The sequence below is a fragment of the Etheostoma cragini genome, chromosome 9, assembly GCF_013103735.1.
Source record: "Etheostoma cragini isolate CJK2018 chromosome 9, CSU_Ecrag_1.0, whole genome shotgun sequence".
Lineage (NCBI taxonomy): Eukaryota > Metazoa > Chordata > Actinopteri > Perciformes > Percidae > Etheostoma > Etheostoma cragini.
The window spans coordinates 17,086,145-17,098,549 of record NC_048415.1 but is presented as its reverse complement, the minus strand read 5'-3'; the positions used below and the strand labels follow the sequence as shown (position 1 = coordinate 17,098,549).

Genomic DNA, 12,405 nt, shown 5'->3' with positions numbered 1-12,405 from the left:
GATTGGCTGCTTAGAAATTAAGTGTTAACGAGCAGTTGGACAGGTGTACCTAATAAAGTGGCCGGTGAGTGTACATCAGCATTAGATTTTAAAAAGTCACGCTCAGCTATTAGATTTTACTTGTAGGCAATAAGAAGAAGCTGTGACATAGCTATAACAACTCACCTTTGGACTGCATGTGAGGTTGGCATACATGCATTTATCGTCAGCAGGAGCGACCTTGTAGACTGCATTACCAGAGGATGCTAAGAAGCTGGGGTCAAACCAGTTAAGGTCAACACCAAGAGACATTTCCTCCACGCAGCAATCCGTGAAAACACACTCAGTTTTGTTTTAATACTTCAGTTGTGTGTTACTTACACAGAGTCTTCTCGTTCCTCCAGGCATAACAAGCCTAGGTCTATGTTGAAAATTTTAAAAAGACACAAGAACACACGCTTGTTCCCATTTTGCTTTAAAAAAAACATAAAACACCAAGTGAAAGAAGCCCTACCCATTTTCTACAACTACATCAACTGCAACAGCGCATTGTTGCACTCTGTTTACTAGCAGATTTTTTAATAAGATTTTGTGGATTATCCTAATAAACTTGATGGAGTGTTTAAACTACTGCAGACTGGATGAACGCAGCAGAATTCTTTGAATGAAAGAGTTCATCAACGGAACCAGCAGGTCGAAGGATACACGGCTGTGACGACCCAGTAAGCGATGCAGATGGCCAGAAGGAAGAAAGTGATGATTGGGTACAAGAGAGTTGACATGATGTAGCTTATGGCCCTAAAAACAAGAAAGAGCAAAACAGCTTTTATTAATTTTGCTGTATGTACACTACCGGTCAAAAGTTTAGGGTCACTTAGAAATTTCCATTGCACTCCATTATAGACAGAATACCAGCTGAGATCAGTTGCATTGTTTTTTTAACCAGGGCAGAAGTTTTCAGATTACATCATGTGCTTATATAATTGCAAAAGGGTTCTCTAATGTTTTCTCAGTTTATAAAAGGAGATCAGATTAGTAAACAGAATGTGCCTTTAGAACATTGGACGGCGATGTAGATACTGCATTAAAGTTCAGCCCCCCACCCAGATCAGCTGGTATTCTGTCTTTAATGGAGTGAAATGGAAATTTCTAAGTGACTCCAAACTTTTGACCGGTAGTGTATACAAACACAATTCAATCATTTCCAAGTAATCAACAGAGCTTTTATCCGTACCTGCTTCCCTCCTTCAATAAAGCAACAGCGATGCGCAACCTTGTCCTCAGAAATATCAGCATAACCACAATGATGGCCTCAATCACAGAAAGACAGATCACTACAAAAGAAATGTGTTTTATAATTAGTCAATGCACATACAACAAAAATGTTTTATATCGGTTTTACACAAGCTATTAAAAGAACAGATTTAAATTAATGTGCTAGCATTTGCTCCAGAAGGTTTCATTTTCAAAACCTCAAGTCTACAGGGATTGAAAAATGTTGTTTATATTACACGGTTGAGCAAAACTCAGTGGGGCAAGCATTGCACTGTGGCTATAAGGGTTTGGGTTCACATAATAAAATCTAAAGTGCGAGGTAAATGTATGATAGTGGATGACAACATACTAAAGATAAGCCACGTCTGTCTGAGCTGGAGGAAAATGCTCAAGTCTGTGTGGAAGCCAATATCAGAGATGGTGATATTAGCGCCTGGCTTCCCGCTCAATGTGCTGTATTCCCAGTAGCAGTGCCAGATACCTGGGAGACACAGAGAAGCAAAGAGAAAGAATAAAAGGCAAGAAAGCATGCAACAAGGTAAGACAAATATAAATCTGCCAGTTTGCCTTGGCAACAGCTAATGGCAAGATAGGTGAGAAAGTCAAATGTAAAACATGTCGACAACATCTCCAACATGTGTAACAAGAATAGAATAGCCAGTGGCAATGGGAGGTATCCGTCTACGGGGAATACTCACCGTAGCCGATCGCAGTGATCACACTGAAGACAATGAGCCACAGGAAGACGCCAGCAGTGTAGCGCAGCAGCAAGATAAAGACCAGACTGACCGCCATGGTTATAACCAGACCACTGCAACAACACAAAAACATGCATACTGGGAACTCACAAGTGTTTGACAGCTAAATTAACAAATCTGGATGTTAAGAATGTATTCAGTAAGAAGCTTTGAAAATAGGAATGTATCAAGTGCCATTTAAAAATCGCCTGCTGTTGTAAATTCAAAGTATTTATGACGACATCTATTTAACTGAAGGAGCACTGATTCTGATTCTCTACCCACTGAAGTACATAATCAATAAAGAGAAGGGAATACACCAAAATCCCCAAAAGCCACAGCATATTCTTACATGAGGATCCAGTTCCAAGAATTTGCATAATCCTCAAAGATCTTCATGCCTACTTCTTTGGCATTCAGCAGGCTGGCGATACCTCTGTGATGGAGTAACAAGGTGAGATAGGAAGGAGTGGGAAAGAGACAAGGTGTCAAAAAAAGGGATTTCATAAGGATACGGAGAGGGAGTATGACAGATTTGTGTTACTGTGTCTAATTACTTAATTACTAGTGTTTCTCAAAAACATCTTGAGACTTTATTTATCTATAATGCTCCTACTATGGAACAAAGATGAATGCAGTTTCAAAATGCTTTTGATATTCTCAGGTTTTGAGACCTACTTATTGGGTTATGAGGGACTTAAGAAAACTATTCTAAGTTTCATATCCAACAGCCACAAAACAGCATTAGTGTTACTGAAGCGCTATGGAGCAATAGTACCTTCAGTATGGCGGTAAATGGTATAGCAGCGTGTTACTGGATGTGATAGGAGCACCTAGTGGAATAGCACATATTAACGAATGTGTCAGATCAATAACCCATATGTTTCTGCTTCAAATGCTAAAATACTGTTTTAGTTGTCACCCAAATTCATCTTTAATTTTGTTTTTTTTATTTAAAAAAAAATCTCAACCAAAGACAAATGATTTAGCATAAACCATATTTTTGTCTAATTCTATCAGCGTGTTTAAGGACCTCTAGTTAAGGGAAATCACAAACACATGCTAGTGTTGAGTCTCCACAGGGAAAATATAACTACAAGACTTGTAGCAATATCAGAACATGACTACTGCAAAGTTTGACTGCATACACACTGGCCTATGACTCAGATGCATCTCTAAAGTACAGACAGAGGAGGTCAAGAGGACAGGCTAACATTGCAGAGGGATAAACAGAGCATTGAAAGCTGTGCTGAAACAAACCATATAATGACAAACTCTGCATCAGATCACTAAAAGGTCACTGAAACCTTGTCTAAGTACAACAGTTTGGATCATATCCAGCCCTGTTATACAAACCTGCATTCATATCTAGATCAGGGGAGCAAACCCTAATGACCACCAGGGGGCACCACAACACTCTCTATGTTATTTGACACCCAAAGAAGTAGATGACTGGATGTTTGGATGTAGATATATGCCACAAACAATTGTGTTAATCTGTCCTAAACCCCTGTCCCCTGTTGCAGGTGGAGGGACACAGGAGCAAATTGTTCATGATGAAGAGGGAGGGTTAGTCCACACAAAGCTACTGGCTACAGCAGAGACAACATTTAAAAGCTGAAATAAATAATTTTGGAGACCTTTCCACTCCTTGATGCATGGCAGTTACTTTGCTACAGAAAGAAAAGCATTAAAAGCACATTATCCTTTAGGGTCAAAAAGGTGATCACAGCAAACACAGAATCATGTATGTCTATAATATCAGCTCGCTGGTTTAAATACATGATTCCTCCGCTTATCCAAAGTTTAAAGCTTACTCAGCCCATTAACATGTTGATAGCGTAAATTTACAAAGCAACTGCTGTAAGCTTGTAGGTACCCCTGAAGTTCTACTCTTGAACTTGAGGGTAAATTGCATTTTCATGCAATAAACATGCAAATGACTTTGAATGTGGTTTGACACATTCCTTGGCATGAGTGATGTCAGTGACATGCCCACTTTCCTACCCTGAAATATCTGTCCAGAGCTCTCTGGGTGCAGAGCTGGCAGCCCTATTGACAATATAACAGTTTTAAAACACTTTATTTACAGGGTAAATGATTATTGCATATTCTACTACAGCAAGAATTCCCATTCTCCATCTAATGTACATGTCTTTCTATTTGCATAGCTTAACTGGATGAACAACAAGGTTAAAGAGTCACGTTGCAGGGAAGCAGAACTTACTTGGCAGCATCTTTTAGGTCGTTGACACTTCTCTGGTTGTTGTCACCGTCTTTGAAGATGGTCTGATTGGCTACCATCAAAACTCCATTTCTTGTAATGAAATCAGGGAAGCACCGCTGAAGGACTGAAACACATTTAAAAAAAGATTTTTTGTTTTGTCTTTAGTAGCTTAGCAAACAAACAGTGAGCTACTGTGTGTTACTGTGTTCACAGTTACTCTGATTGACTCACAAGGTCTGCTTGGCACGATTATAGACGGGCAGTCTTCATCCCGTATGACATCTCCAACTGACTGAAAGGGAAATAAGGAGACAATAATTCAACAATTGAAAACAAGACATTTATTTTAGCATTTATTATAGTTAGGAGACGGCGTGGAGGGCCTTTTCTGATTCTTCCGTTGTTTATCTAAATCTGTCCTTCTTCATAGTTCTTTCTATTGAATTTTACAATACACATAAAACATTCCAAGCCTGCATCAAACATGTCACAAAAAGATCTCCAGACTTTAATACATTTCTTTACAAAGCCTCGTAGTGTACATCTGATTAATTTCAAGATTTATTTATTTATTTCAACACATCCCTTATCCAGTGGGAGACTAAGGGCGGGGCAGCATCCTTCCACTTCAAAAGTGAGACGTGCAAGAAGGGTCGTAAAGGCAACTGAATTGAATCGAGAATTGAATTTGAGTCAGAGAGTGTTGAGCACACATCGATGAGGAGTGAACTCTTCCCAATATCTTAGCCTAGGTCTCCTTATTGATTGTTGCCTGAATCTTCTGTTCCAACGCAATTTTGATTTTAGACAAGGAAAAGCCATCCAACCTGGAGATTAGTCCTAGAATAGATGAAATTGCACCATTGTCTGAAGGCTTGGAGGACATGATGGCCTCAATAAACAGCTAAATCTGTCCTGTAGGTTTCTGTATTAATGTTAAGTCTTGTGTGCCTGCTGCCCATTTATAAATTGTCTTATGGACAACTTATTTGAACTCACACTTAATAAGACGTCGACTTAAGTTCTTACCTATTAAATACTCTTTTACAACAGATTCACAGTTTAGTCTTGTGAACAAAGTAATTACCAGTCACATGTATATTATCAGTATGTTTTTGAAAAGAATTTCCCATTTTCAGAATAAAAACTATTTCATAGATCTTACTCAACCAATGTTTAATTTCCTGTGATTGTAGCGTTGGCATTATTAATATTATTATTCCTGAAGATCAAAGAAGTCAGATGAAACAATGTTGGATTATATCGTGTCTGATGTAACACTGTCATACACGGAATGATGTGGGAGGGGAAATAAATGATTGCGTTCAAACAGTGTGACTGAGCTGTTAGGTGCTCCCACACACCACCTCACTTTCCGGTTCTCACACCCCACCGGGCCTCCGTCATTGTGATGCATCAGTGGCAGCTAGCTCACTTCCAGCAGTCTCTCAAAACACATTCAAATGAGCTATTTATTAGAACCACTGTACAGACAACAGTGATCAAATCTGACGATTTGATTACTTTTGTTTAAAAACTATTTCTTGTACATTTTCAAAAAGTGAAGGGACTCTTCTGTGGACAAGTACAGTAGAGCCATGTACAGCACCTGCCCAACGGGTAAAAAAGCATATATAGTATATTTATTTATTTATATATACATATCTCATACCTGACCTTGTCTTAAAACAATAGTGAGTAAGCACTGCATCCAGAAGAGGCATGGGGTTCAATAAATGCATTTTCATCTAGTCTGCAAAAAACAAAAAACGGACCACTAACCACGGTCTCTCACCTTACTGCTAATCTCAAAGCCTGGCTTGCAGAATTGCTTGTAATACCCCCAGTTGTTGGTATTCCACGCATCCAGGAGAGTTGAGAATCTGTCAGGGCACTTGGAGACACAGAGCTGGAGGACACACAACACATCCTCTTAATGAAAAGACCCATCAATCTTGCATAATCAAGCGTGGAGGAAAAGCTTGGTGAGAAACACAAAAAAAGGGCAAAAATGTGCTGCTAGAAAAAGGGTCTGCATTCAGTCTCTGACCTGGGTAGTAGGGCACTGGAGGTTTATCAAAACTGCAGGATTGGCACATTTCAACATGTTGAAGAAGAATAATATGGCTTTGTTTCTGTGGAGACAAATGAAGATAAAGAAAAGAGTATTATTATAAGGATTCAAAAGACTGAGAAACCAGTGCATTATTGCAATGTTTTGTTAGCAAGCATTTAAGCACACACATGCACACACTCAGGGTGAGTAGAGAGTGTACCGGGCAAGAAAAGCCTGCCACAATTAGTCACAAACCATAACCATACATTGTGGTCAAATCCTTTTGTGTTTGTAACAATGACAATGGAAAGCTGAGAGACAATTTTGGGAACATAATTATTCCTGTATTACAATTTAAGAAAGATATTTTTCCACTCACGCGTTGGGGGTGTCCTGGTGGCCACAGAACTGACCGTGGCTGTCGGTTGGATAGACCACCTTCCTGGGGTCGCCATGAATCCAGGCTGAAACACAGCACGACAGCTATTTGTTTGAACTGCATGGATTTTAACATGTGTAACCATACTAGATACATAGTCCTGAAACTGTCTTGTTAGACCTACTGGAGCTACACAACGCCATTGGTCAATACATCATCCTCCTTTACAGAGCTTACGTTTTTTGATGTAAAGAGGAAACTATTAGCTGTCTAAAGACAGCTGGAATAGGGTCATATATGAATCAAATCTATGAGCGAATCAGGCCACAACCAGGTGTGTCTCTCTGTGTACTCGCAACACAATTAACAAAACAATTAACATTTATTTGGAGGAATGCATGCATGCATGCATGCATGCATGTTAATTAAGAAGAAACATCTACATTGATAAAAAAGTAAATGATCAAAATCAATTCAGTTTAATTTGTTTTCTTCTGTGTCTCTAAACAGAGTACCCGCCTTCGAGGAAGTTAACACTTGTCAATGGAGAGTGGCCAGACTTTCTGGACTAATGAAATGTACGAGAGTCTGGTAGGACCTGGCTAGATAGGAGTAGCAGTAACCCTGAAATTAAATTTTCTAAGCGATTCTTTTGTTTAATTTACTTGCCCAATCTGAACAACACAGAATTAAGGTTTTTCACCTTGCCAGTCAATGAAGGATTGTGCTGAACTGAAAAATTATACATAAAGAACACAGAGATCTTCAGCCGACTGCAGACATTACAGTCTGCATTTGAAGTCCCAGCCATTGTCATTGTTTATGCTCTATTTAAATTATTGGAAAACAATAAATCCTTCCGGTGTCCAGATTTAGACACGACACCTCTGACAGCTGGCAAGGGACAGCATTTTGGTGACAGCATTGGGATTTTAATTTTCCCTAATTGATGATGTATATCATACGTGTCAGGGAAAGAAGGAGGGAAGAAATGTGCAGTCAGGTGTGCTGGATAAAACAGGATATGTTTTAGAGACAAAGGGGACTCTGTCACACTCAAGGGAGTCTATTTCCTTTGCGTTCCACTTCCGCGATTGCTCAGGTGCTGCAGAAAATTCCGCTGGATGCACGTATTTTTTGTTTCCTTCCGCTTTCTTTGTGGTGGCATTTAAAAGTCGGCGGATTTATGAGGACTAATGATGACTGCTCCTCAGATCTCTTCAGGGTAAATCGAGACAGACTTTCTGTCCAATCTGAGTTTCCTCTTGCACAACTATTTGCTATTGCACTCGAGGGAACTGAACGGCTTCAAGAACATTTGAATGAAATGAGAGCCAGAGGGAATCACCAGTCATCCAGTCAAAAACACTCAACAGGGACATCAAAACTGTTTGATTAACACAATTGGCTCAAGTCAAGAATAAGCCAGAGTGAGCCATACAAGCTACTGCTGTGTTGGAACTCCCACTCCCACTTAAAAAAAAGGCTAGCCGATTCTCTGGGGAGCTGCATATTTCAACTCCCCTGCAATTTTAACTCTCCAGACATTTTGTTGAATAACCCACCATAAAATTACGAATACGTCAAACAAACCAAAAACTGCTTATTTTCTCGTGCAGTGTTGGTGCATCCTGTGGAGAAGGTTCTATTTTGTTTGTGGTAAATTAAAATGTTGTAAAATTACTGTCACAGGCCGACATTTTTCACTCCCTGACCAGACCAGAACATATCACATTGTGTTTGTGGGTGTAGTTGTGTGCGATTAGGAAAATTCAGCAAAAATGAGTAAAACTCACCCACGGTACCCAGAGCGATGTAGCCAAGGATGACAATGATGAAGATAACACAGCAAACCACATCAGTGCAGCTCCTGGAGGAGGGGGGGGGGGGAGTAAAAATAAATAAATAAGAGGTCACAGGAAAGATTGAGAAAATTAAGGTGATTTATAAATTGTTGGTTGTTGAATGCCATTGGCCACCTCAGTATCATGAAAAAAATACATGTAGTGAGTCCCCAGGAGGAACTGGCCTCATCTCAAGGAGAGTGTATTATACGTGTATTGTATGTTTATTGTATGTTTAACCATTTTGTTGTTGGTAATCAAGACAGAGCTTCTGTCTGGCAAGTGAGTTTGAGGTTTATATTTGGGTGTAGCCATTGCTACCAGGTATAACAAGGTGTCTGTGTATTGTGTTTTCAGAAACACTTTAGTGGAGGTCTACTGACTCCCTAATAAAACAATGAGTCCCAATCAGAGTTAACTCTCCCACAAGCACAGCAACAGCAACAACTATTTGAAGATTGCTCTTCTCTTCAGTTTCCTCAGTCAGCTAGTTTAAAGCAGCATATCAGAGTCTCTCTTCCCCGTCTCTGTCCAACAACAAGCTTTCTTCCACTTCTGTACACTCGGAGAGAAGCTGTCAGTCAGTCCAGCCCTTTCTTAGACCTCTTTCAAAACTATTCAGACTATGAGCCCGGCCTTGAATAGAGCCAAGTGTAATCCCCTGTGCCCAGTAGTACCATACAAGGCACATATGTTAGACTCCCTCTAACACCATACGCTATACACAAATTGACTTGAGAACCTCTTTTCCTCCAGCTTTCAACCCTTCTCCTCTTTCATCCAGAAGAGCGAAGCCAAAGTAAAAAGAAGGCCTGAGCTCAGAGATGTGACAGTGTTTCCTCTGTGTAGTTCTTTGAAGAGTGGATTGTCCTTGTTTTGTATTCAGCATGGTTACATGGTTCTACGCAGTGCTCTTCAGCCTCCAAATACAATTTCATGATTAAGTAGCAGACAGAGAAGACAGACTAGAGCACTGATGTGCACAGGGGATATCAGCTGAAGATCAACCCATACAAAGAGGGATAAAATAGCTTAAATAGACACTAACACATTTACATTAGGATGCATACAAGAAACAAACAGAACTATTTAAACTGTATACTCAGTGTAGCCTCTCAGATTTAGGGTCAGCTGTGTAATTTAGGCTGGCGTTGCAAATTATCCCAGACTGCTTGAGAGTACAGCTGCAATTAGGAGCTACTTTTTATGTTCCTGCATTAATAACCACCGTAACGCTTGCAATCTATGTTAACAGACTGCTCTGGTAGATTGGTTTGTTAAACTTGGCAATAGAGGATTGGAATGTTTTCGGTCCCAGCGGGGCTGCTAATCCTCCTCGTTTCTCATTTCACAATAAGATGACTCCATTATCGCCATTCTTATCTGAATTACATTAGGACTGCAGATACCTGCAAATTGAAAATGTAATATCGCGACTCTGACCATCTGCTCTGTATCTTCAGGCAAACATGCCAACATCAGCCAAAACATCCAATGAATGACACTGAATGACAAAAGACTAAAAGAGCAGTTGGTTGCCGTATAAAATAAGGCTTAGAGAATTGGTGTTTTTTTTTCTGATAGCACAGCAATTAGTTTTGGGAGATAATAGAGAAACAACGGTAGCTAAAGTGGGCACAGCTCTGCCTGGCGAAGACAGCCGTCGTCTCACACTGACAGTGAATATGAGTATAAAGACAACGTCCCACACTACAAGAAAAGCTGTTGCTGATATTGTGCATGTTATTAACAAACAGAGACAAGGGAGTACCATTTCATTTCATTCAAAAAAGAAAACGGAGAAATAGCTGTCAGGGTTGCCATGGCAATGGTTGCATTCCTTGTCCTTTGAATCCATCTACACCCTTCAACTTGAAGATAAGTTAGCAATCACTCGGCAACACATCCTAGATGATTAAAAAGGAGAAGATCTGAGGGGTGGAGGTCTAAAGCTGACCTTGCCTCTCCTCCACCATAATGTGCTACTGTAGATCTGTCTCGTTCCCAACTTGCTCATATAGAGACGACTGCATTATTAAGACAAAGTGCACACCCAGCACCGCAGTGCTAATACAAAGTCACCTTTGAAGCATGCAAAGGTGCGTGTTGAAGGGAAGCTGACAAAGAGAGGGGAGTGAAAACAATTCTGCTTTGTTCTCTTATCTCAGAAAAGCAGGCCACATCCCAAAATATAGTCAAACCGCAAATCTGGCCTCTTCAGATGTCACTAACACATACTTTCACAGGGTCCGAAGCATTGCCCTGCCTGTGTACTGTACTGTGGCAGACACAACTTCTTTGAAATTAAAAATAAATAAATCACACACAATACAGGAAGCTCTGTCAGTGCAATAAGAAACATTTGTGTCTGTGTTATATTTGCCAGGGCTGATATTATGAGGGAGCCAAGGTGACATAGATGGCAGCAGTTCCACAGAATACCATGGGTGCCATTGGGGTGTGAATGTACCAGCCGGTCCCTGTTTTGTAACAGACAATAACAGGAAGGGATATTTGGAGGGTGAGATTTGCACAGTAAAAGGGATATTTCTCATTGTCATTTTCTCATTTTGGTAAGTTGTCACACATGCTGTAATGGCAGCAGCAATTCATTAATGGTTATTAAGTTTGTCTGCAACTGCAGATTTAACAAGACACTATGAAAAGCATTACTACGTTACAATATGCTTGTGCAGTTGTGAGTTTATATTTCTGACACAGATTATAATGCGTATTATTATATTGTTTACAACTGGAGTCAGTTTAAATTAACACTACACCTTGTCCACTTCAGTATGTCCTTTACAGGAGTGCTCAATAAGCACTGATACAGTTACTTAATTTAGACACCGAGCTTGCATGAAAACAAGACGACCACAGAGTCGGTTCACTCCCAGTTCTCATTAAGAAAAGCCTTTGAGCCACAGAAACATCAAAGCATCCTTGGTGCCTTCACCCAGCTGTAGCAGTGAAATGGGCTGGAGAGGGTGGGATAAAGAGACACAGGAGAACGGAAACATGCCGTCACAGCAGCCTGCCAAACTGATGTTATAGAACATGAAATAGATAAAAGCATACATAACATTAAAATATTACTAAATCATCAAAAGAAGCCTGTGGTGATGCCATAAGGGTGTTTTGCTTTATTGCAAAATCTGGCTTTCATTCTGCTGAAGAAATTAGGTAGTCTCAAAATGTAGATTTAATTTGAAAAATGCCATACAGTATATTCAAATTTTGAAAAACGCTCAACCTAAAGTTTATAGTTCTGTATTTTTAAATGAGGTTCGTCTGCTAAGCACTATACCTTTCCATTTTAATCAGGGTATTTCAAATCATTTTGGCACTAGACCTCATTTTCCCCTATATTATCACAAACGTTGCCAACTTCAAGTGAATTTTCATATCACGTCTTTGTGTTTTATTTTCAGTATATTACATAGAAATGATTTGAAAGAGCAATCAATAACTTGTGATGTGATGTGTATAGAATTATAGCGCACACCAGGCAGACAGTAGACTGCAGTTCATCAGGAGAAGTGCTTCTGTGCTGTTGGTTGAACAACAGGAGACATCTCCCTGCAACCGCCGCCCTAATGTGTGGACTACATCGGTTTGGCTGTATCTGGCTGGTTAATAGGGTGTGTCACTGGTCTAACTCCAGCCACCATCTTGACTTATGGGCATTGATCAGTGAGGTGGAGTGGAAAGAGCTGCCAGAACTCTGCCTCAATCTTTATTAACGTGGCATGACAAATGATCCATCTATCAGTGTTTCGACTTGGGTGTGTGCCAAAGACATTACACAACAGGCAAAATCGATAAACATGTAACAATCAGATGTTGGAAGACCATGGCTAGTAATTATAGGGTCACCTCAACAGAATTAATTTTATTTACAAAGTTAT

The 12,405-nt window shown here is 39.9% G+C and overlaps 1 protein-coding gene across 5 annotated transcripts in view; it reads right to left on the bottom strand.

Annotated features, from left to right (window-relative positions):
* slc44a5b (solute carrier family 44 member 5b) overlaps positions 1-12,405 on the bottom strand; it is a 36,010-nt gene that overhangs the window by 5,101 nt on the left and 18,504 nt on the right. For 2 of the 5 annotated variants that reach the window (XM_034881411.1, XM_034881410.1), the window contains exons 3-15: positions 8,450-8,523; positions 6,654-6,738; positions 6,269-6,353; positions 6,014-6,127; positions 4,450-4,510; positions 4,219-4,342; positions 3,999-4,043; positions 2,344-2,427; positions 1,953-2,065; positions 1,604-1,735; positions 1,214-1,313; positions 685-777; positions 166-253 (exon numbers count right to left, since the gene is read on the bottom strand). In XM_034881411.1, the coding sequence (XP_034737302.1) occupies positions 166-253; positions 685-777; positions 1,214-1,313; positions 1,604-1,735; positions 1,953-2,065; positions 2,344-2,427; positions 3,999-4,043; positions 4,219-4,342; positions 4,450-4,510; positions 6,014-6,127; positions 6,269-6,353; positions 6,654-6,738; positions 8,450-8,523 (1,198 nt within the window). Of the gene's footprint in view, positions 1-165; positions 254-684; positions 778-1,213; positions 1,314-1,603; positions 1,736-1,952; positions 2,066-2,343; positions 2,428-3,631; positions 3,665-3,998; positions 4,044-4,218; positions 4,343-4,449; positions 4,511-6,013; positions 6,128-6,268; positions 6,354-6,653; positions 6,739-8,449; positions 8,524-12,405 lie in introns of all 5 variants that reach the window. The other 3 variants (XM_034881413.1, XM_034881412.1, XM_034881415.1) reach the window with 2 other exon arrangements.